This window comes from Sitophilus oryzae, unplaced genomic scaffold, assembly GCF_002938485.1.
Source record: "Sitophilus oryzae breed Bouriz unplaced genomic scaffold, Soryzae_2.0 scaffold_172_pilon_pilon, whole genome shotgun sequence".
NCBI classification, from domain to species: Eukaryota; Metazoa; Arthropoda; class Insecta; order Coleoptera; family Curculionidae; genus Sitophilus; species Sitophilus oryzae.
The window spans coordinates 9,070,015-9,095,303 of NW_022146424.1; the positions used below are offsets into that span (position 1 = coordinate 9,070,015).

The window sequence follows — 25,289 nt, forward strand, 5'->3', positions numbered from 1 at the left end:
CTGAAAAAAAAGAAAAATTGTAAAGGTAAACATTATTCCATTAATCAGAGTATTAGTATCATTATCATATTGAAACGATAAATAATGTTGAAGAAAATAGCTTTAGGACGCCACTGATTGCAAATATAAAGATACCAAGAAAAAAGGTAATAACAGACTAGAAGTTAAAGCTTAATCAGAAATTTTCATAATTTTAAAGGACGAAGAACAGCATTTTGTTTAATGAATGATTCCGCCATCTATTCCTTTCAACCTCTTTCTCGTAAGAGCCAATTACTACCTGGTGGTTTCTTTATTTATTTATAACCTAAAAGTATATATAAGTCCACCAAGATCCTTGTAATCGCCCAATACAGTCCAGAGAAGGTCAGCAAAATGTCGGAAAATCCTAGCGACTTTTTCGCGGTCCACGAGAAAATTTGCAAGTTCTTCTTGTTGATTCCACCGAAAAATCCGGCCCTGAGAAGAGTTTTCTGGACCATGGTTTCACCTCATCTGTTTCTGATTATGTGCCCTCCAATAATGGAGTTCCTCCAGATTGTGGTGGGAGGTACAGGAAATTTCAGTTCGGATATGCTGATCTTCGCTGTTTTGATGATGCACGGTATGGCTGTTGGAAGGTAAAATTTCATCGCATTTAAATAACTTTTTTTCAATTAAGTGTTCAAAGATATATTTGATATAGAAAACGGTGGCTTGTTTGTGATTTGACAATTCAGTCGTTTAATATACAGTACGTCCCCGTAATTACAAGAGGATAAACTTTTTTATTATTGACTTTTTGAGAAAAATCCATTCTTCATAAAAATTTTTGCTTGTTCCAAAATAGTGAATCCTGTTTATACTTTTCCAAATTTTCATACCGTTTTAAAGAAAATAAAAAAAACTGGAAAATATGGATGAATTTGTTGAACACTAATTGTGTTGAGACAAACTCTCTGATTGACTGTTATTGATAGAATTTTAATTAACGTCATATTTTTTGCTATTTTAAAACATTAAAGGAGCACAAAATTTATTTAGTTTAATGCTACGGAAATGGTGATAATAGTTATAAGAAAACGTGATGCTTTAACAACAGCAAAAAATATGACGTTATAATCAAAATTAATAATATCCTATCCATATATCTATCCAAGAATGATATTTAAATTAAATTACCATAGAAACGCCTTTTCATTTTTAAAAGGGTACCGAAAGTACCGGAAATTCCCGGTTCTTTTGAGATATCAAAGAACCGGGACTGGGAATTATTAATTCCCAGTTCTTTCGGTACTTTCGGGACTCGGTAATAATAATTAAAAACGTATTTTTTGTTACGTGCGAAAGACTTTACTTTTTCTATTTCTTCTAATTTAGTTAAGTTGGTTTCGAGGTTGGTTGATGTTGTTTGATGCAGTAGCGGATGCAGAGAGGGGGCCATGGGGTCCGCCCCCCCCCCTAAAATCTCTAAATTGGGTTAAATATGAGCCTTTTGGGTTAAAAATGATGCCCTAAAAAGCATATTCTACATAATTTCTTTATTTGGGCCCCCCTAAAATAAATTCCTGTATCCGCCACTGGTTTGATGTAATTTTAACCTACCTATGTGTTTTCTTTTTTTAGCTTATGTTCATTATTTGTGTTCATGTTTACTTTCTCATGACTTAATAATTGATATTATTTTCATTTGAAACTCAATTTTTTATCGGTATTACTTTTGAAAACCATCCTTTGCTTGCAAATTGACGAACTCCAAAATCGTTGAACGAAAATATTTTAGTTCTGGAAACTCTAATTTATACCAATTCGGGTTCAGATTTTTTTGGCCATCACAGAACCGGGCCTCAGTAACAATGATAATAATAATAAAATAATATTTTTTTTTATGTGAAAAAGACCTTTGAAGTCCTAGCGGTCGAAATCAAACTCTTCTAAATAAGCAATGATGTTATTTCTTTTTGTTCTTGCTTCTTTTCTCTTTTGAAGTTCCTATAATATTTATTATGTTATGTTTAAAAGATATTTGCATTTTTAATTCAATATTTTAGGGCTTTTGTCTCACATTCAGTTAAGTTGGTTTATGTTGTTTGATGTGAAATCTAAGTTAACTATACTTTTTTCTTTACTTGGTTTCATGTTAATTTTTTCATGACTGATTACTTAATAATTTGATATTATTTTCATTAAAAGTCTCAATTTTTTATCCATTTTACTTTGAAAACCCATCCCTTGCTTTCTGATTGATGAACTACACTACTATTGAACAAAAATTATTAGTCAGTACCGAAAGTACCGAAAAAACCAGGAAATCCCGATTCCTAAGAGGCGCGGTACCGAAATTCCCGGTTCCGAAAACCCTAATTTTTAGGACACAGGATTAGGGAAAGATTTATCAATATTTTCTTGTTTTTTTTTAATTTCTTTAATACGGTATGGAAATTTGGAAGTGTGAACAGGATAAGTATTTTTGAAGAAGCAAAAATTTTTATGAAGAATGCATTTTTCTCAAAATATTATTAATAGAAACGTTTTTCCTCTTGGAAAGACAATCCGGGGACATATTTTATAGAAAAAGATACTGGAATAGATTAAACAAAATAAAAAGTTTGTGTTAAAGGTTTGTTTGAATGTGATTCAAAAAGAAATGCACACTTCTCTTATCTTGATATAATTTAACTTAGTAGAAAACAAATGTCAACAAATCTTAAATCTTAATAACTACTTAGCTTATACCGTGTGGTTATTGCCAGAATCTGTATACCGTGTGTTGTGCATCGGAACACGGGTCATAGGAAATCTCATCTAAATTTTGAAAAGGCAAATATCAAAAGTTGTATTAGACTTTTTTGAAGAGGCGTTAAATATTTAATTAAATAATAATTAAATTTAATTTTAATAATAAAATGTCCAATCAGAAACCAGGTAGACCAATTAATGGTAGCATTGAACGCATCCTGCAAATATTCAATCGAAGAGAGAGAAATTCTATCTTCACTATCTTCTTTCAAATTCTATCTCTCATAAAAATATATTCTAGGTTAATTGGATACTTAATGAACAGGCGGCATCATGGCTACATCTTGAGATCATTTCGAAGAAGCACTTTTCATTTTGAGTTGTTCAAGTATTCCAATTTGATGTTTTTGAGACAAAAGAACAAAGAACTACCCAACAAAAGACCGTAAGAATATTTATATTATCACATAAAAGTAATGAATTAAATGAAAAATAAATCTTAAATTTTACTCAATAAAAGAATAGTATTAAGAATAAATAAGAAATAATAAAAAACAAACAGAAAATCACAGTGAACTAAGAAAAATTTATATTTGTCTAAAGAAGTTAATAAAAAAACACAGTATTTCGAAATAACTACCATAGCATTCATTTCATTTTCAATAAATAAATATAAAAATGGTATTTGACTCATTTCTTTTTCTTTTGAGTTTATTTTGACTTCATTGGCTAAGGTACTTGTCTTTTTATTTAATGGTAAAGTACCTAAGTATCGTTTATGCAGTGGCAAGAATCCTTATATAATTTTATTATATACCTATACCTACTGCAAGAAATTTGTTTTCTATTTTATAATTTGGCTTGCCTGAAAAAAAGCCTTTTACCATCCTGGTACTATCGATAGTTGCGCCTCGGTGGTACGAAAGTACTACCATTGCACGCAGGCCGCTATCTCCCGTTCGGGACTTAATATCTACCGGCACTTTCCGACAAGTCGGAATTAACTATCTCTGCGCTGTGGTTGTCATTTTGTGGATCTGCCCAAGCTCACCTGATGATGGAGTAGGGGTCCGAAACCGGTAGTGAGTGCAGGTTGATCCACATTATGACAAACACAGCGTAGAATTAAATTTCTATGTCAGCAGTTAAGTGGCAAGAATCCTTATAATTTTATTATATACCTATACTGCTTGTTTTCTATTTTAGTATTGTTTATTTGTCATACATACAAAGTACCTAGTGTAATTAATTAGAAATCCACAATTTTTTTTAGAAAGTAGTGATTGATATGTCCACTATCTCATTCAAAAACTCTCATTTCTTTATACAGGTGCCCCAATATTCCGTGGACATAGAACTACTACGTATTTTTGAAATCAAAATAAGTTTATTAGACACAATTTACCTTTATACAGAAGTGCATCGTTTATCCTCTAGAGGGCATTAAACTTTAAAAAAATAAACACATTTTTTCCGATATTTTAAGAACCGTTATTCCGATTAGAATGTGATTTTGGGTGTCTATATTTTTTTAAGTTTTTTTAACTTTAATATTTCGCTTTCACAAAAATCAAGAAAAAGTACGTTCACCACTGCACAAATTTTAGTATAAATATTAAATTATTTTTTAAATCAAAATAAGTCAATTGCACATAATTTACCTTTATACAAAAGTGCTTCGTTTGTCCGTGAGAGGGCGATAAATCCAAACCTTAATTAATTTATAATTTATTAATTTTTTTAAGCTTTTTATGAAGCTAATTGTCGAATATAATCTGTGATACTAACATAAAATTCCATATTTTCGCCAACTAGATTATTAGAACATACCTAATAGATTGTATGCGCCTCCATAGCATATTTTCATTTTCATTATAAGTCAGCTTCTTTGGAAATTTTTTTTTCTCAAAAAGTAAGGTGGTTTTTTTACAATAATAGACAGAAAATGTAGTAAATACTAGAGGGACCTTTTTACGAAAAGAAAATCGGCCGTCGGTAGAGTTGAGAAATATTTATATTATTTATACTAAAAGTTATATAGGGGTGGGGGTAGATAATACCCTTCCCGTACTTTTTCTTGATTTTTTTTGAAAGTCAAATGTTAGAGCACTTAGCAAAACGTAGGCACCCAAAATATCATTCAAATCGGAATAACGGTTCTTAAAATATCTGAAAAAATGTGTTTATTTTTTTAAAGTTTCATGCCCTCTAGCGGACAAACGAAGCACTTTTGTATAGAGGTAAATTGTGTCCAATGAACTTATTTTGAGTTTTATGTCCACGGAATATGGGAACATCCTGTATATACGTAAATTTAACTAACCATTTTTAATATTTTCTTTTAGACACATCATAGATACCTACAAAACAAATGTGATGCGGTTGGCTGATGCGTTTTGCTTCAGATGGTTGTGTATCTTAATTATATCGGTCTTTTCCTGCCTATTTGTGACGTATGTGGTAAACTCCCAAACTGCGACCTACGAAAAATTCAACCCTAAACTGAACAGGACTTCTGTGTACAGAGATTACGCATATGCCCTTTGGTATCCCTTTGACACTTCTGTATCTGACGGGTTCTATTATATTGGATTCTTCTATCAACCTTATGCGTTCTTCATGCTAATGTCTAGTTATATGTGTAAGTTTTAGTAGAATTAAAAATCTGACAGACAATAATAATTGCCACTATATATAGTTACGTATATGAATAACTAAAATGCTATATTTAGAATGTTTTACAAAATAAAAAATCGGGAAAATTGCAACTTACGTAAATTTTTGATTGATACAAATTGTTGATACAAATACAATATTTGAAATACCATGGTAACATTGTCTGACAAAATTAATTATGCATTATCCCAATCTTTATCCCAGATCCCAGTGGAACAAAATTCCCCATTTTATGAATACTTAAATATGAAAATATTTAGGTACCATTTATAACATTATCATATTATAAAAGAAAGAGACCAAACCGTTTTTAAAAAATTTCGCAAGGAAGTCGTAACTTAAACCAGGGGCCGGAAAGTGAAACAGCAAAAGCGGTTCCACCGTTTCCATGGAAATTTCAAATAAAATAGTTCCAGCCTCGGGCGCTAGGTGGTAGTGCAATTATTTTTTAGGTTAAGAAGTTGCTACTAGTTATTGCCAGATGGCGTTCAATCATATTTTTTTTGTAGTTTCCATAGTTTCCAACGGCCATTGTCATACTATTGTCAAATTCTCAAAAAATATTGTCGTTGTCATAGCGCCAATCATAATATTATCAAAAATGATTATCAAAACGTTTTTCAAACTATAATTTGTTATATGTGTTTTTATTAAACAATTCCGTTTGTTTGTGGCCCTAAAAATATAATTTAAGTCTTTTATTTTTGCCATCATTTAAGTACCTATTTATATTTACTCAATTTACAAAACTTTGGGCGTATTACGTTGGTCTTGTTTTATTATAATAAACGATGTTTAAATATTTGACTTATAAATAAAAACTTTAAATAATAAATAATATTTACACATGTTTGGCTTTAATTTTATTTAATAATTGTATAAATTATACTGTTAAATCTTATTTTTTACACATCATAACGATACTTGTTATTAGTATTCTTGAATTTGTGTAAAAAATAAGATTTAATAATCAAATTTAATTATTTTAGAATAAAATTCATTCAGCGCGGGCTCATTTAAAAAGCCCGCGCTTCGATCCATTTAAAACAAGCCCTACTCAATAGATGGCGCCACTTCTGTAGGACCATTTTTCAGTATGGCAGAGTCCATTCTTTTTCTAGCTAGGTATATTCTTTAACTTAAACTTATAAAAGTATTCCATACAGGGTGAGTCTTAAATAAGTGCAAGTATTTTTAGAGATAGTACATTTCGAATTTAAAAAAAAATGTTTAGTATTTAGTTAAAAAAACATAATTTGTTGATAATATGGCAACATAGGTAGTAGATTAAATTTACAATGAAGAAAATCCAAAAAAGATCCAGTGGTTCTCAAAATTTTAGCAAAAAATCATTTTATTTTAATTTTCAAAGTAAAATAACTTGGTTATTTTGGATTTATTTGAAAAACGGTAAAGAGAAAATATGTTTCTGTTATCGAGATCTACAAGCCCTGAAAATATTTTCACTTATTTAATACTCATCCTGTATAATAAAATGCCACTCATGTGTAGGTTATCTTTTATTGAGTTATAATCTTTGAATAAGAAGACTAAGGAAGGAGCATATCAAAAATATTAGGTACACCGCGATGGGCCTCAAATATGGCCGACTTAAATTCCGGTTTATCAGTGTCGTTCTAATTTTATTTAAAAAATGTAAAACTATGATGTAGGGTAGACGTGGGGTAGACTCAATAATTTGTTGTTTTATTTTCGTTGTGAATAAATGTTGGTAGTTATTAAAATTGTTATAAAATATATAATTCTAATAAAAATAGATAAGCATTATAATAAGTATTTATTAACACAAACATCCGATACGCTACTGAAGCAGGTAAGTCAAATTAACATTATCTAAATTCTTTGACATCTAATCTTTGACAAGTAATAAATAAAAGCTAAAATGCAAAAGAAAAATATATAATTTAGTTAATTTAAGTGAATTTCATAAATGATCGGTTTACTACACGTATATGTATATTATATAGTCACTTACTAGCGAAAAGTTGTTCCATTATTTCACTCCAAATTTTGCCGAGATCTACCGCACGCTACACAACCAACTATTTTAGAGTCTTTTTTCGATAAATCGCGATAGTGTCACTGTTAATTTAAGTTCTGCCACAATTTCCATCTAGATTTACTACCTTTATACAACTATCAGTAGTAGAATAAATAATAAATAACATAAAATCAGCTCCGTAAAGACTGATAAATCCACAAAATTTCAAATCCAATTAAAATGTGTCAAATGAATCGTCAAACAGAACTGTCAAGGATCCCCACCCTAAAGAGCTTTTATGGTGCCTTTTCCGCCCACCATGCATGAATACATGGATAGCATTATGCTCCTTCCTTAGTCTTCTTATTCAAAGGTTATAATAAATTATAACTCAATGCTCTAGTCTATTATAATTATTTCTGTTCATAGTATCCTTTGAATAAGAAGACTAAGGAAGGAGCATAATACTATCCATGTATTCAAGCATGGTGGGCGGAAAAGCCACCATAAAAGCTCTCTAGGGTGGGGATCCTTGACAGTTCTGTTTGACGATTCATTTGACACATTTGAATTTGATTTGAAATTTTGTGGATTTGTCAGCCTTTACGGAGCTTATTTTATGTTATTTATTATTTATTCTACTACTGATAGTTGTAAGGTAGTAAAATCTAGATGAAGAACTATTGGCAGAAACTTAAATTAACGGTATTTATCATGTTATTGAAAAAAGACTCTAAAATAGTTGGTTTGTGGCGTGCGGTAGATCTCGGCAAGAATTTGAGGTGAAATAATGGAACAACTTTCGCTGGTGTGACTATATAATATACATACGTGTAGTAAACCGATCATTTATGAAAATTCACTTAAATTAATTAAATTATATATTTTCTTGCATTTTAGCTTTTATTTATTACTTGTCAAAAGATTAGATGTCAAAAGAATTTAGATACGTTAATTTTGACTTACCTAAGCTTCAATATAGCGTATCGGATGTTTGTGTTAATAAATACTTATTATAACTTATCTATTTTTATTAGAATTATATATTTTTATAACAATTTTAATAACTACCAACATTTATTCACAACGTAAAATAAAACAACAAATTTTTGAGTCTACCCCACGTCTACCCTACATCATAGTTTTACATTTTTTAAATAAAATTAGAACGACACTGATAAACCGGAATTTAAGTCGGCCATATTTGAGGCCCATCGCGGTGTACCTAAGATTTTTGATATGCTCCTTCCTTAGTCTTCTTATTCAAAGATAGTATCACAGAATTTACAGGGTGATTGATATTTTACTTTATTTTAGGTATTTTTATGTTTAACCTGGGCTGCGTAATTTATTTAAAATCACATGCCAACGTTGTTGGATACTCTTTCAAATTTATTGACCAAAATATCGATGAGATGATGAGCTATAACGAAGTAATGTCTCTTAAAGAAATTCGAATTGTTAAATGCATCAATGAGCTTCAGGAAATTTATAAGTGAGTAAAGATTTTAGGATTTATTATTGATAGATAAATAGTTTTATTCTATAACATCAAGTATTCGCCAAAAAAATAATATGGTATATGTCTTAATTCCAAAAATCAAATCAGAATTATAATTAAAGAGAAACATGATAAATAAAATATTAGAAATAAAAATAAGAAAAAAAAAATTACAGTAATTCTTGGATAATATTTAAAAAATTTCTAAATAACAATTTTGTTTTTAAATAATACTTTTTTAGGTGTGCTTCTTTAATCAACAACATCTTGGCTAATCAGATGTTACTGCAAATATTTTTTGTTGGCTTGATAACTTGTATTGTTATATATAGGGTGGAGTCAGTAAGTATATGAGTTCCCAAAAAAAATCAAATTGAATTTTTGGGCTTTTTCTTTATTTTTTGCATTTTTAACATGTACATTAATTTCAATTTCATATTATTTTTACATATAGTATGTCCCGTTATAGAGTGTTTTAATTTTACTATGACTTTTATAATATATTACTGTTTGGTGTAATTAAGTGACAAAGTAATTAATATTTTAGGTGAAAACCATAGGTGAAATTGTCTATCTCACAATTATGACAGTTGTTTTTATACTATTGGGTTTCTTTATGTGCTGGTACAACCAAGAGTTTACTTTAGAGGTAGGATTATTCATTAAAACATCAATTCATAATATTTTATTAACAATATATGGTTTTATTATTTATTAATATTATTATATTGCAATCATAACACCTACTCATGACTGTACAGGGTGGTCGAAATTAGTCTGTTTTAACAGAGAAAACCTATTTCCTGATGTTTACAGTGGCGGACTAAGGGGGGGGGGCGGAAGGGGCGGTCCGCCCCGGGCCCCGTCTTTTAGGGGGCCTCCGAATCATAATAAGTAATTTTTTATTCAACTGGCAAACAAGGCCAATATGTGTGATAAAGTAGTTATAAAGCAGTAGTTATAAAGCAGTTTGTAGGTGGAGTATGCAAACCATACGTATACGCCAACAGTATAAATGGAAGCAGATATTTACTTAATTATCAATTATGAGGCCCCAGTAATTGTCAATGGCATTTTCTATTTAGGAAATTAAATCAAGGGGTAATTTTCTTTGTTTAAAATATCGAATAACTATTATTTTTTATATATTTTGAGACTGAATTTATTTATTTTAGCTTTTAAGTTATTTTTCAATGGTTTCATAATTTATTTTTACTGATTAAACATTTTAAATTACAACCAATGCACAGCATAACTTATATTCTAGCTACATTACTGATGATGAGCAGTGAAGGGTATAGTATAACGGGAGCCACGGGCCTGAGACAGCGAAGGGGCCCCTCGGATCTTGGAGGACTTAAAAATTTGCTATATTGTGTAGCGGTATTTCCCTGGAAGCATTTTTAAGAAAAAAAATTAAAATTTTTGGACGAAAAAAACTACCTGTCAAGAAAATTTGTACGGCCTAAAAGTCAAATTTAGTGATTATCACAGCCCCTGTGACATAAAGAAAAGACATGTGGCTATCTATTTCAAAAATTATATTGTTCAAATGTCATATAATAATGGCGGTAGCTGTCATGGAATTGAGCGGTTAAAAAATCCATAAATATTTTTTTTTTCAAATGGAAACCCACTTTTTTTATTTCACTAGTGAAAAGGTTTTCCAATTCGTTACGTTTTAACTAGACATATTCCTATACCTAAAATAAATCGTTTTTAAGTTATTTAAGATTTAGTTTGAAAACGTATAGTATATTTCTTGATTTTATTTTTTATTTATAGGGTTCTTGGCTTTTGGTCAATATTAAACTTTTTCTGGGTTTAGGAAGTGTTTATTATATAACTAACGTTTCGGTCCAGTTTTAACCTTTTTCAAAGCCTACAATACGATATTATCAAACCACAACTGTGTAAAAAAAATATAAATAAAACTTACCACAAAACGTACATTTCCTTCGTCGAACTTGTATTAAAACATGGGTGCATAAAATAACAGGTGATAACACATAACATTTAACTTAAAATTATACTCATACAATATCACCCACATGACACAATAATTAACATATACAGTTTAAAATTTTAATAAATTGTGATGGCCGGCTCAATGTATTTTCTTGATTTTATATAGCTTCTAGCTTCCTTTTAGTGTCAAACAGTCAGAAAATGTATTTCCATCTGTCAGAAAATGAATTATTTGAATTTCCTATATTATAACTACTGCTGCTTAAAAGTTTAAAAAGTGTATTTATATAAATATATCTCGTATTTTTGTTCTTTAGTGATATCTAATAGTTGATATTTTAAGAATATACCGTACGATAAAAAAAACAGCGCAAAGTTAGCTTGGAAATGATGATCGATAATATACTGTCATAGCTGTGGTCATAGGCTACTGGTTAAAATCAAGAAAAATATGCGCTTTAAAGCTAAATCTTAAATAACTTAAAAACGATTTATTTTAGGTACAGGAACATGTATAGTCAAAAAATAACAAATTTTAAAAACGAGAGTAACGAAAGCCTTTTCACGAGTGAAATAAAAAAACTGGATTTCCATTTGAAAAAAAAAAGATTTATGATAATTTTTTAATCGCTTATTTCCATGACAGCTGCGGCCATTATTATATGACATTCGGACAATTTAATTTTTGACATAGATAGCCACATGTTTTCTCTTTATGGTACAGTGGCTGTAGCAATCATTAAACTTGACGTTTAGGCTATATACATATTTTTGACAGGCAGTTTTTTCCTCTAAAAATTATAAATATTTTTTTTTCTCAAAAATGGTTAACGTTAGGTATAGAGTTAATATCAAAATTCATAAAATTTTACAGAGAATTTAAGTATGCAATAAAAAATGGGGTAACCCATTTAAAATAAGAAAGTTGCTGTCAATTTTCGGTACTTCCGAAAGTGCCGTCATATTGAAAATATTTTTAATCGATAGATCTCATTGTGAAACAATGATATGCACAAAATCTCGTATCTAGATATTGTAGTTCCCTAGAAACTTCTAACGCAGGCTCAGCCTGGGACACCCTGTATAAATACTTGAATTTTGTCAACCATTATACATACGTCATTCAATTTCTACAAAATGTGCATTAGAAGTATATCATTATCTAAACAGACCGGGGGCCACATTTAGCTTCGCCGCCCCGGGCCCCCGACAGGCTTAGTCCGCCACTGCATGTTTAATGGCGTAAACCACCTGTTGATATTTTCACTGCCAACTGAGATACAGGGACTTTTTGAATTTTTTACCATTTGAAAAATTGCCCATAACTTTTGTATTTCGCGGAATAATAAAGTTCTGTAAGAACGTTCTTAAGACACTTTTTTAAGCACAATTCAGTGGCGTAGTCAGTTTATTTATACTTGCTCATTTTTTCAGAAGTGATAAAAAATATAATTTTTTAAATGGAAATTATAGTTGGCTATGGACTTAAAAAAATGCTGGCGTTTAACCCTTTCCAACGATATAAAGTTATCTGTATTGATTTATAAGAATGAGAGAAATATTAGATTTTTTATCTTTGTATCGAAGCGAGCCTTGATTTTGTGTTGAGCTAGTTGCCTAATTATTTTTTGTCACAATTTAATATTCTATATTTTTATTTTTCTGCATAATTAAAGACTTTTGAAAAGGTAAATCAACATTCTATATTAGTATAACCAATTGTGATTAAAACGCCAGGGTTATAACTGAACTATTAAATGGAGAATTTAGAGAGAGTTGGATTGGCAAAAGGACCTCATATCCTGCTAAGTCCTGTGATTTAATAATAATAATTTTTTATGGGGGAAATTAAAAGATATTATATATAAGGGAAGAACCATTGGGACGAGAGAAGAATAATTGCAGAAGGCTACTAGGTAAGCTTTTTGACTTATTACTCCAGTTCGCCTAATAAATCGCTGTAACTCTGTGCGCAAAAGATGTTTATAGTGTATTCAACAAAGATGTGCTGTTTGAACATCTTTGATGTTTTTTCAGAAAACTGTAAAAGAAGCCACTCAGAAAAAAGTCACTCAAAACATACGTTTTTTAGTTTTGTTCATTGTTTATTGTATCGATTTCAGTTGTAATTACTAATGCTAATATAGAATGTTAATTTACCTTTTCAAAAGTTTTTAATTATGCAGATAAATAATAAGATAGAATATAAATTGTGATAAAAATAACTAGGCAAATCGATATAAAGATAAAAAATCTAATATTTCTCTCATTCTTAGAAATAGATACTCATAACTTTATGTCGTTGGAAAGGGTTACACGTCACCATTTTTTTAAGTTCATAGCCAACTATGATTTCCATTTAAAAAATTATATTTTTTATTCTTTCTGACAAAAAGAGCAAACATAGAAAAAAACTAACTACGCCACTGGATTGTGCTTAAAAAGTGCCTTTTTTAAAGAACATTTTTACAGAATTTTATTATTCCACGAAGTAAAAAAGTTATGGACAATTTTCAAAATGGTAAAAAATTCAAAAAGACCCCGTATCTCAGTTGACAGTGAAAATATCAACAGGCGGTTTACGCCATTAAACATGTCTCAGAAATCGAGCCCATGACATCTATGTCGGTTTTGCTCTATCTAGTCAGGAAATAGGGTTTCTCTTTATATTACTTACTATTTTTAATTAACTGAAAAGAACTTAAAATTACCTTTCCAAAAATATAGCACACTTGATATTTTGTTATAATCCCCTTCGAAATAGAGAATTTTTAAAAGTTCGCCACTTTTAACTAGTAGGCTTTGTACCCCTTATTGATGATATGCGCCTAATGGAACATATTTTTCCATTCATTGTTCATTCGGCACCTCCTAAGAACGCTGAAGTTATCAGCAAATTTTTGTAGCCAGTTTCAAGAATAATTGATTAGCTAACCAAGATCCCAGCCCTTGGCCGTCGAGGCCACCAGACTTAGTGCCTATGGATTTAATCCTGTGGATATCTTTGCGGAAGAATAAAGGTTCTTATTTTTAAATGGCCCGTATAATCTAGACAAGAATTAGAAATACCTAGAAGTTATGAGAGGGTATCTTTCATCCCCACTGAGTTAATGAATTCTGCAAAAATGTTCAAAAACGGCCCCATCTGTCCATAACAGAAGACGGTCGATATGTCGAATACCTGTAGCAAAATCTCATGTTTCGCTTTGCGTAGCTAGATATTCTGTGGTATTAGATATAGTTTAAATGTGTTGGTGTTGGTTAAATATAGTTTAAATTGTTATAAAATTCTGCACCTCTCATTGCAAATATTATTTTCGTTTTAATTGATGCTCATGCTCACAGCTAGATTTTTTTTGGCATTTCCGCCGTTCAAAGCCTACTTATTTAAAATGGGCGAATTTTTATAAACTCTATATCTCGAATAGAAATCGAGCAAAATATCAAGTGTGCTATATTTTTAGAAAGGTTATTTTAAATTATTTTCAATGAATCAATAGTAATAATATACAAGGTGTCCCATATAAAAAATCAAATTTTCTGTTGATAATTCTTAAATTATTAATTTTAAAAAAATTATACTTAAACCATTAAAGTCTACGTAAAAAGGTAAAGTGGGTTTTCGTAAAAATACAAAATTTTCCATAGCAAAAAAATTACAGCGATTTGTTAAAAATACACATTTTAGAAAAACACCCCGTAACTCTGAAACGGTAACAGATATCGATATACGGTTTTCACCATCAAGTTTTTGACAAAAATTGAGCTTCAGACACCGATATTAGTTTTCGTCTATCTCCTATAGAAAAGGGTGTTTCCCTTTAAAAGCGTCCAATTTGGCCCACCCTGTACAGTAGATAGATTTTTTTTGTTAACTCACGGTAACTCATTTTCTGCATTTGCAGATAATGAATATTTCCAAAAGCGTTCATGAACTGGAATGGAATACTTATTCGGCCAGACTGCTTAAAACATTAATATTTTTAATGGCCCGTCTACAAAAACCATTTTATTTCACATTGGGGCAATGGACACCTATCGATATAGGAGCTTTTTTGGTGGTATGTTTTTGAATAGTCATTAATACATACATAGAATTATTTTTTAACAAATTTTTATTTTTAGACTATCAAAATGTCATACTCTTTCTACACCTTGATCAGGACAAGAGGCTATAAAAGGCAAAATATTAATTGAAATCTAAAAAGTAAAAACATTTAGTTCCTAGAGATCTAATGCACTTTAAATAATATACGTAGGAATACTCAACTATTTTATATTCAACTACCGATGTTATTTTATTTTCACATATAAATAAAATCAAGCATTATCTTGTTTCATTTTTAGAACCTTTTGGAGGGACCCTGTAAATAACTACCTTTATATTAAATGATTAATCATTAAAACCATGAGATTAAACTTATCTTGACATTATGCAACTTCAAATACAGTAAGAGAGATGTAACTTGTTAGGCAACCAAATATGCCTTCTATTATCAATAAGACCAAAAATAAGACATGACAAGTGAAAAGACAAAAACTTTCTAAAAACAGAAACATTAAACATTTTAAAACAACAGTTTTTAGGTATAAGCAGAAAGTTTTTCTATTTCCTTATTTTCTCCGTCAATAGAGTTAAAAACATACACTTCCAAAAATTGATAAGAAGAAAATTAAAAGTTGAAGGTTAACTATGAATAATTAAATATGTTTATCTCCAGTCAAAATACCAAATTGATCATAATAACAGTAAATTGGCATGAAACCTAAGTGGAAAATTAGGTAAAGACCGAATATACTGTAAATTTATAAAGCATTTATGAGAACAAAATGAAGATATCCATAGATGACTATGACAAGACTTATGAACCACCAAAGACCAAGTCCACTAAAATTTGTCCATTGTATTTTCTTTCCGTTGGACGAATATTAGCTATTCTAGCCACCTTAGTTGTAATAGGCTGTATACTATTACTTTGTAAAGCCTATATTAAATTTGTTTTATTGTGGCTAGAAAAACAAGATGAATTAGTAATAGCTGGAACCGTTTGCATTTTATTTATTATAGTTTCACTTCCAATTAGCGTGGGATATATTGTTTTGGTTCTAGCTTCAGGTTATTTATTTGGAATAGGCAAAGGTTTACTTTTAGGTAAGTGTTTTTGATTATTTACTGCAGTTAATGTAATTAAAACTATATTTTAGTGGTTTTTGGTGCCAATATAGGTCTCCTTATTGCTCACAATCTTCTCAAAGTAGTGGGATACCATCCCAGTATATACAGGTTTACTCAGAATGAAATGGCTGTGGCAATAATGCAGGTGATATCGGGTCCATTGTGCTTCAAGATTGTTTTCTGTTCGAGACTGACACCCATTCCTTTTGGATTACAAAATACAATATTTGCAGTAAAGCTCTTTCTTTTTTTTAAATGTAGTAGGTATAGTTAATGTGTGTTTTTTTTAGTTAAGCAATGTCAGTTCAAGAATCTACCATGTAGCTTCTTTATTTGGTCTGTTTCCTGCTCAACTTGTGACGGTGTATGTTGGATCTACGCTAAGATCCATGCAAGACGTTATAGAAAATAATCACATTTCTTCTACGACATATTTTATAGTGGTTGTACAGGTATACATAATTGATATATTTTTAGTTAAGTAGATATTAAATAATTAAAAATTTGTTTTCAGTTGATTTGTGGCATTTCTTTGATTATATGGATAGGAAGTAAAGCAAGAAATGAACTGATGAAAGTCTTGTCTGATGCAGATAATGCTTCCATTAAAACTTCCTACTCTCTTGTGTGATATTATTTAAATAATCTTATTATTTATGACTCATAATTTTTTCATCAGAAATTTTAATTTATTATTCTCATTTTCATTGATAACATAACTAAACTGGCATTTATTGTAGTAATATTGAATAATACATCACAATTTAATTGAATTAAGTTCATGAAGTTTGTGATATGAAGTGCATTTTTAATGTGTGATTATTTGAATTTTTAAATCATGTGACAAATCAATATGTATTGTAACCACACAAAAGAAAAAAAAATCTATATATAGTAGGTTTGTGGTGTAATTATATTTTTTTATAAACTGAGCAAAATTTAATCTATGTTTATTGTTTGTTTGACTAAAAACGAATTTATCTGAGTATAAAACATTTTAAAAATTAGAAATTTATAAATTAGTAATGAATACATCTATATTTATAGAAATCTTCCATGACCCTATTGTTTTTTATGAAGTTTTTTCATTAAGTTGTTAATGTATAATCACAGATACTTTTAACATATTCTCTGTGGTATAATTCTTTGAGAAGAATCGTAGTTGTATAATTAATCTGTGGTGAGTATACAGGGTGTCCCAATATTCTGTGAACATGGAGCTACTAAAGTTCATTGGACACAATTTACCTCTATACAAAAGTGCTTCGTTTGTCCACTAGAGAGCGTCAAACTTTAAAAAAATATAAACACATTTTTTCAGATATTTTAAGAACCGTTCTTCCTATTTGAATGATATTTTGGGTGTCCATGTTTCGGTAAGTGCTTTAATATTTGACTTTCACAAAAATGAAGAAAAAACACGGGAAGGGTAAAAACTACCCTCACCCCTGCATAAATTATAGTATAAATATTTTCCAACTCTACCGACGACGGATTTTCTTTTCGTAAAATGGTCTCTAGTATTTACTACATTTTTTGTCTCTTGTAAAAAAATGGCATAGTTCCTGAGGAAAAATAATTTGGAGAAAGTATTTTTCCAAAGCAGGTCTACAAAATATACAGGGAGTTCCAATATTCCGTGGACATAAAACAACTACGTATTTTTTGAATCAAAATAAGTTAATTGCACATAATTTACCTTTATATAAAAGTGCTTCGTTTGTCCCTTAGAGGGCATCAATCAAAAATAAACCCAAACGTTAATTAATTTATAAATTTTATGCTTTTTATGAAGCTTACTATCAAATATAATATTAGATTATTAGAGCATAATAAATGTTATGCGCTTCCATATCTTGATGTAACATAAAACATTTTTTGGAAGTCAGCTTCGGAAACACTTTTTTTTCTAACTTCTTTACGAAAGACAAAAAACGCAATAAACACTAGAAGAGCCATTTTACAAAAAAAAAATCGGTCGTCTGTTGAGTTGGAAAATATTTACAATAAAATTTATGTAAGGGGGGGGGGGTAGTTTTTACCCTTCCCGTACTTTTTCTTGATGTTTTTGAAAGTCATTTGTTAAAGCACTTTGCAAATCATATATACTTAAAATCTCATTCAAACAGAATAACGGTTTTTAAAATATCTGAAAAAAATGTGTTCATTTTTTTAAAATTTGATGCCCTTTAAAATAAAAAAAAAGTAAATTGTGTTCAATGAACTTATTTTGATTCCAAGTATACCCCAAGACACCCTGTATATTATTTACATGCCATAAAATCGAAAAGAAGGCCTCATAGATGCTTTGGAAATGAATGTCGCTGCCATTTTTCTGGAAAATGTCATCAATAATTGTCATTTCCAAGCCAGCTGGACACCTTTTTTTCGATCATATGTTATACATAATATCCTTTAAATAAAAATGCTGAATGTAGTTCATACATTTTATTGATGTACAAAAGTTATTTTATTTATATTCAAGTTATAGTCAACTTTAATTTATTTCTGTAATTCTTAGTTCTCTCGGATATGTACATTTCTGGGATATTTTGATGTGACAAAATATAAAATATAATATTACTCTAAATAGACATATTACATGAGTATAAACATGTAGAAAATCAAATTATGTCAAAAATTAAAAGAGACTATTTATTTTTCGGACAATGCATGACATAAAAATAAAATTTATATTTTTCACATGGAAAGAAATAAATAATATTGTAAGACTGTCTACAGGCGTGTAGTATCAGACAAATAATGAAGATATTTATTTAGATTTTAGTTGTGAATAATTGAATTTATGAGTGTAAACCAAAGATCTGTCAATAAAGTAACTCCAAAAATAACTGTAATATATCTTTCTTTGACCTATTCTGTTTGATTTTAATCTAATTTAAGTATTAATGCAAATGGTATTTATTTATAATAAAAAAATAATCCCATGTAAAATAACATAAATTTGAGTTATATTTCAAATATGACAGTTTTCAACAAAAAAATACTTACGCCACTGGATTCCACGTGAAGAACTGTAATGGACACCGTTTTCATATTTTCGAATGACTAAAGAATACAAGGACACCGTAGTGGCACATATTTTTCATAACTTTTTGAGAAGCTGCTTGAACAGATACTATAAAAAATATATTTTTGATAAATGTTTTGACTAATTCTGTATGCGGTGGTATTATACTAATTAATTACGAAAAAAACATATTAAAATGTTAACAAAAGGTATAAAACTAGTATCGACGTATAGCACTTATCAAATGCGTATAATATCAGAAAAATAATTATCAAATTCATGAAAAAAACGCTGAAAAGATGGAGTGGACTGTTTATTTACCTACGAAACGTAACTCCTGGCTCTTATTCTTATCGCTGCGGCTTTTACACTACTTGGAAGCTGAACAACTAATCACCATATTGTATTAAAGTTTATACAAAGTTTGCTAAACACTGCTAATACACAAAATCTGTGTATAGCATCTTTAGTTTCATAAAAATGGTACAGTGATCTGAGCTTCTGACAACCGCATCTTTGTTTTTCTACTCATAAACGAGGAACCCTGTCAAACACACGAAATAAATGGGACACCCTGTACATGCGTACAATAGATAATAGTTTTTTATATTAAATAAATAATTTGATCTTCGTTGTTTTATAGCTGAAATAATCGTCGTTCTACTAATAAATATTATTTCGCAAAAAAGAATAGAACTAGATTCTGAAAAATTACTGTTATTACAATACTTTTTCCAAAAATTGTATCTAAATTTTTAATAGTTTTTTGTTAGGGTAAGTGTGACAGAAAAAACAAAGTTAATCAATTGGTCTTTCGAAAATTGGACCAATTATTTTAATCGAAAATCATTGCGCTAGGAATTTAATATAAGGGCAGTGGCGGCTTATATTAATATATCAATAGCCCCCATAAAAAATGGAAAAAGCTATACATCAACAAAATAAAAACACTAAATCACCACAATACACCAAAACACTTTTACTTTTACACTGGACGCGTGTTTCGCTAACCATGTTAGCATCATCAGCAGATGATTATAAACTAAAATACAATCTACAAGCTGAGCGTTTATATACTCGCTCAGTGGGCACCGAGGGGGCGTGGCAAAATCTAGCCAACCGAGTCACAGCCCACCGAGCGTAACAGTTAAATTTCCGCCACTAGAGTAGTAGGAACAAAGAACTTGAAGGAATTGGACCGTTGTCTCTGTTACTATCTTTATATTTATTAATTCTGATGCTTTCATATGCATCTAATTGCCTGTAATTTGAGACTTGTTTAATTAATTTTAAATTATTCAGATCTATACAATGTTCTTTATCAACAATATGTTCGGCAACTCAAGATTTATCCGGTCTACCATATATTATCTGAGCTAAATGTTCTTTAAATCTAGTTGCCCAACATATTTCTGACTACAATTTTTCAAAGAAATTTCATAAATACCCGACCTTTCCAGTGGAGGTGTTTTATCCTTTGGATTACCTAATAATTGTTTTAATTTATTATTAGCACTATACAAGTTTATAATAGACATTCTTAAAAATTCCTTTTAGACCACGGGATAACTCTCTATCAAACGGTATTGAAAAATATGTTGACGTATCTTTCTCCACTTGAAAAGTCGAATTTTCAGAAATCATTAACCTAAACCTACGTTTTCTAATTATTTCATCAACTAGTGAAGGAGAATATCCATTACACTCAGCTACACTCCTAATGTAATCTCTTTCTATTTCATATCTTTCGCTGGAAAGTGGAAAACTAAGTAATCTATGAACTTAGAAATTTAAACTAGCCATTTTATGTTCAACATTATGATATGATTCATTAGGAATATATCTGCGTGTAGTGGTATTTTTTCTATAGATATCAAATTCCAGGCAATTATTATTATTTCTAATAACTAATACATCTAGAAATGGTAATCTGTCGTTGTTCTCAATTTCATGCGTAAATTTAATGGAAGGAAAATGATTATTTAACTTAGAAATAAAATTATCTATGGTGTCTGAATGTGTGTCAAAAACAGCAAAAATATCATCCACATACCTAAACCATACTCTTGGAAAATACTCAAACTGATTCCTAGCCTCCACTTCAAACCTGCTCGTGAATAAATTAGCCAAAAATGGAGGCAATGGATTACCCATTGCTGTACCTTCCCGCTGTTCAAAAAAGTTATTATTAAATTGAAAACAATTTTGTTTCATACATAACGATGTAAGCTCAATATATTCAATCACAGTTTTGTTGTCGAGACCATTTGCGTTCAGTAATTCCTTCAAGTAGCCTAAAGTATATGTGGAATTGGAACACTTGGGAACAACGAAGATACATCAAAGGAGACCAAAATTTCACCTTCATGCAATGTTATATCTTTAATTTTGTTAATGAATTCAATATTATTTTTAACTGAGAAAGAGGATTTTGCCAAATTATAAGTCGGAGAACCTACAGCCGAAACAATTGGGCGCATAGACTTATCCGGCTTATGCATTTTTGGTAATGCATACAATTTTGGTAATGATTGGATTGGCCAAAATCAATAAAGCAAGTGGACCAGATCAAATATATAGTGAATTGCTAAAATTGTTAAACAATGAAAACATAAATGAACTTACTGTATTGTTTAATCAGGTATACGAAACCGGTCATATTCCAGCAGTCTGGCTAAAATCAGGGGTTCAAATTAAATAGTTCACTAAACATCAAAATACGGGAGAAGTTTACAAAGTGTTATGTGTGGTCGATTCTTTTGTATGGATGTGAGACGTGGACACTTGACACTTAATAAACGATAAATAAAATCGAAGCATTTGAAATGGGGACATACAGAAGAATGCTTAAAATATCTTGGACCACCAGAAGCAGAAATGAAGAAGTTTTTCGAAGAATGGAGCACCAGACTATACTTCTAAATATTATAAAGAGACGAAAACTTGAATACCTTGGTCATATAACCAGAGGACCTCGCTGTATGAGTGTCTCCGACTAATCGTTAACGGAAAAATCGAAGGAAAGAATAAGTGGATTGCGCGCAAGAGGCTTTTGTGGTTGAGGAACTTGCTGCAATGGACAGGCTTGAGCGCGGATGAATTACTCCATGTAGCGCAAGATCGAGAGCGATACAGAGATATTGTTAACATGGCAGTCATCAACTAGGAACATGGCACTTGAAGAAGAAGAGCCCCCATACAGCAGAAGAAAGAAAACTAAATCTGCGGATTTGGCTTGTCACGTACTGAAACTCTCGTATTTTGGTCTGCGGATTTGACTTGCCGATTAGATCTTTGCCCGATAAATGTTATCGTTTAGGACAAAATTCGACGTTTTATACCAGTTTTTATACAGAGCGTCCCAATTTTTTTTTAAACATAGAACTGCTACGTATTTTTGGAATTTTTCGGTTCTTAAAATAATATTTGAAAAAATGTGTTTATTTATTTTAAGATTCCGAAAACACGTAGTAGTAGATCTATGTCCACGGAACATTGCGACACCCTGTATAGATAAATGTTTATCAGAATAAATCCTACCGCTTATAGGCAAAGAAAGAGCATTACAATTCAGCCGACTTTACACTTCGTTTTGTTAGACCAATCTAATCTGACAGAGCAAGTTTGTGGATTTGGCCTGTGACATGCTTGGTCCGCTACAGGTTTGGTCTGCTACAGGCTTGGATCGCCACAAAAACACAATGTTTTTATCCGCCAAGGCCAAATCCACATGCCAAATCCTCTGGTGTGTGGGGGCTATATTATTGAGTACAATATATATATATATATAGTGTTTTTGTTACTAAAAATTGCTAAAATAGCTAATTGTGTTTCTTGTGCTGTGTGTTATAAGAATTCACGAGCCGCCACTGTATAGCAGTAGACGCAAAAATCAGTATCATTAAAATCTACATTCATATTTCCGAAAAATATCAAAGAACGATGACGGAATATTCAGATTTTTTCGAAACTCATAGGAAAATTTCACGTGTGTTTTTGCTGATAGTGCCCGAATCATTTTTTTGGAAAACTATATACTGGATATTAATTATACCCCATTCAGTAATAATATGCAGCCCACCCGTTTTAGAGATAATTGATATAATTAGAAGTGATACAGATAATTACAATTCTAATATCATGACGGTTGGAATACTAATGATGCACGGTTTAGCAACAATAAGGTAATGAAATTATAAAAAAAGGAAAAAACGCATTTTTTTCATTTGAATTTACAAGAGAAAAAACTTTTTTATTACTGACATTTTGAGAAAAACGCAGTTTTCATAAGACATTTTGCTTGTTCTAAAATGGTTAATCCCGTTTATAGAGGGTGGTCTAAACTGTTATCCGGAAACTTCGGCAGCATATTCTGCAGATAAAAATAAGTAAAAAAGTTCGTATAAATGTATGTCCTAAAATACTTACTTTCGGAGATGCGGGGTGTAGAAATTTCATTGTATGTCCTAAAATACTTAGTTTCGGAGATACGGGGTGTAGAAATTTCATTTTTATTTCGATGTTTTCCAAATAATTTCTGAAAAGACATTTTGGGATTTTGGGCGCTAAAACGCGCTCTATAATCCCCTCGCTGTTGACGCGCTCTATAATCTCTCTATTTGATGTCACGATTTTGATGTCAATATGACTCCTACTAGTAGAGGGCGCCATAAAATAATTAACTAGAAAGAAGAGTCAACTCTGTGTTAAATCGTGGAAATACGATACACCACCGAAACCCTTCGTTGTCGTCTGGAGAACTAATTTTCCAATTGACAGGTTGACATGATGGCTTCATTTTTATTTCTGTTTCCGGTTATTAATGGCGGGCTCTCTTTTAGTTTAAATGTATTTTGTACTCTTTTTTTATCATAAATAAAACAAAACAACATTTTATTCAAACATATTTATTTGAAATATGAGACAACGTGACTAAATAAATATACAAAATAAAGAATTGAATGATTTCTACAGCAATTACTTAATTATATGCAATTTTAACCTAAATTAGTAAGGTATAAGCATGACTTACAGTAATTTGTAAATAAATACACGTATTCACAGCAATCAGGGACAGAAAACGGGGACAGGAACATGAAAACGGAAGCCTTATACAAAAACCTGAAAACAGAAAAACTATTTTTTTATACTAAAATTAACAATGTAAAAATATGAGTAGGTATAAAATATAAATATACTGTTTAAAAAAAGCGTCCATTATTCCCAAAGAGACCTGGCTTATAAATCAAAAAGAAGCAAAAAGAGACTTTTAGTGAGATAACTAATGTTGGCTATAGTTAAAAATGATCTTACCTTGCTGTAAATTGTTTCCATTTTCAAAAAAATCGCCGATCCAAGAGATTATAACACCATTTTCTTGCATCTAAAAAATGTAAAAACAGTGTTTGTTTACTACCTTTTTTTCATATACATGGGGCATACCTACTACTGCACAAACGTCATTTTCTCCAAGATTCTTCATGTAATATACATATATTTTATATACTTTATTACCTTTATATTTATAAATTTCAGCCGAAATATTAAATTGAACTTCCAAAACGAAACTAAACGGAATGAATTAAAATGGCGTCGAATATTTTCTAATTTGTTCTAGAACAAATCTGAAGTTGTCTCTGAAACTGAAATCTGTCAATTCTAAACTGTGAAGTTGACAATAGTTACAAAAACAATGCTGTCCTTGTCTAGGCGGCCATACTTGTGAGGAGAATGACAGGAATGACACTAATGACTGTTTCCAATTTTCCTATTTTACTGTCACCCCCCTGGAGGGCGCCACCTACATATTTTTCAACTGGTTTGAAGACTAATAACTTTTCGTCCATATCTGTATAAAATTCCTGAGTAAAAAAAATATACATTTACGACGTTTTCTACGTAAAAAAAGTCTCGTGATAAAAATGTGTAAAATATTAAAGAAGCATAAAGTTTTTTTTAGTTCAATGCTATGAAAAGCATGATAATAGAAACCATCTATATCAAAGAATGAAATCGAAATTATATTCCCATAGAAATATCTTTTGATTAGGACTCGAATCTGAACTCGCCAAACTATATTTTTATGTTTTTTTTTTAATTTTCTCAAAACGGTATGAAAATTTGGAAAAGTTATAAAGGGATTAACCATGTTAGATCAAGCAAAAAATTGGCAGCCAATTAATACACAAATTATTTTTAGATATATCAGATGGTTTAT

The 25,289-nt window shown here is 30.4% G+C and overlaps 2 protein-coding genes across 2 annotated transcripts; both read left to right on the forward strand.

The window, feature by feature from the left end:
- Positions 1-288: 288 nt before the first annotated feature.
- Positions 289-15,168, forward strand: LOC115881635 (putative odorant receptor 92a). The gene is made up of 8 exons (XM_030899195.1): positions 289-620; positions 3,020-3,163; positions 5,064-5,359; positions 8,714-8,891; positions 9,140-9,239; positions 9,445-9,546; positions 14,771-14,926; positions 14,991-15,168. The coding sequence occupies exons 1-8, from the start codon at positions 376-378 to the stop codon at positions 15,060-15,062; spliced, it is 1,293 nt and encodes a 430-aa protein (XP_030755055.1). The 5' UTR covers positions 289-375; the 3' UTR covers positions 15,063-15,168.
- Positions 15,169-15,370: 202 nt separating this feature from the next.
- LOC115881617 (transmembrane protein 64) lies at positions 15,371-17,594 on the forward strand. The gene is made up of 4 exons (XM_030899170.1): positions 15,371-16,017; positions 16,071-16,273; positions 16,332-16,493; positions 16,556-17,594. The coding sequence occupies exons 1-4, from the start codon at positions 15,696-15,698 to the stop codon at positions 16,670-16,672; spliced, it is 804 nt and encodes a 267-aa protein (XP_030755030.1). The 5' UTR covers positions 15,371-15,695; the 3' UTR covers positions 16,673-17,594.
- The last annotated feature ends 7,695 nt before the right edge of the window (positions 17,595-25,289 follow it).

Bases quoted from the DNA above. Each gene is read 5' to 3' on its own strand.
- LOC115881635 (XM_030899195.1), top strand. From the start codon at position 376: ATGTCGGAAAATCCTAGCGACTTTTTCGCGGTCCACGAGAAAATTTGC. The intron at 621-3,019 runs GTAAAATTTCAT...AATATATTCTAG, and splicing joins CACGGTATGGCTGTTGGAAG to GTTAATTGGATACTTAATGA. The intron at 3,164-5,063 runs GTAAGAATATTT...ATTTTCTTTTAG, and splicing joins GAACTACCCAACAAAAGACC to ACACATCATAGATACCTACA.
- LOC115881617 (XM_030899170.1), top strand. From the start codon at position 15,696: ATGAAGATATCCATAGATGACTATGACAAGACTTATGAACCACCAAAG. The intron at 16,018-16,070 runs GTAAGTGTTTTT...ACTATATTTTAG, and splicing joins AGGCAAAGGTTTACTTTTAG to TGGTTTTTGGTGCCAATATA. The intron at 16,274-16,331 runs GTAAAGCTCTTT...TGTTTTTTTTAG, and splicing joins TACAAAATACAATATTTGCA to TTAAGCAATGTCAGTTCAAG.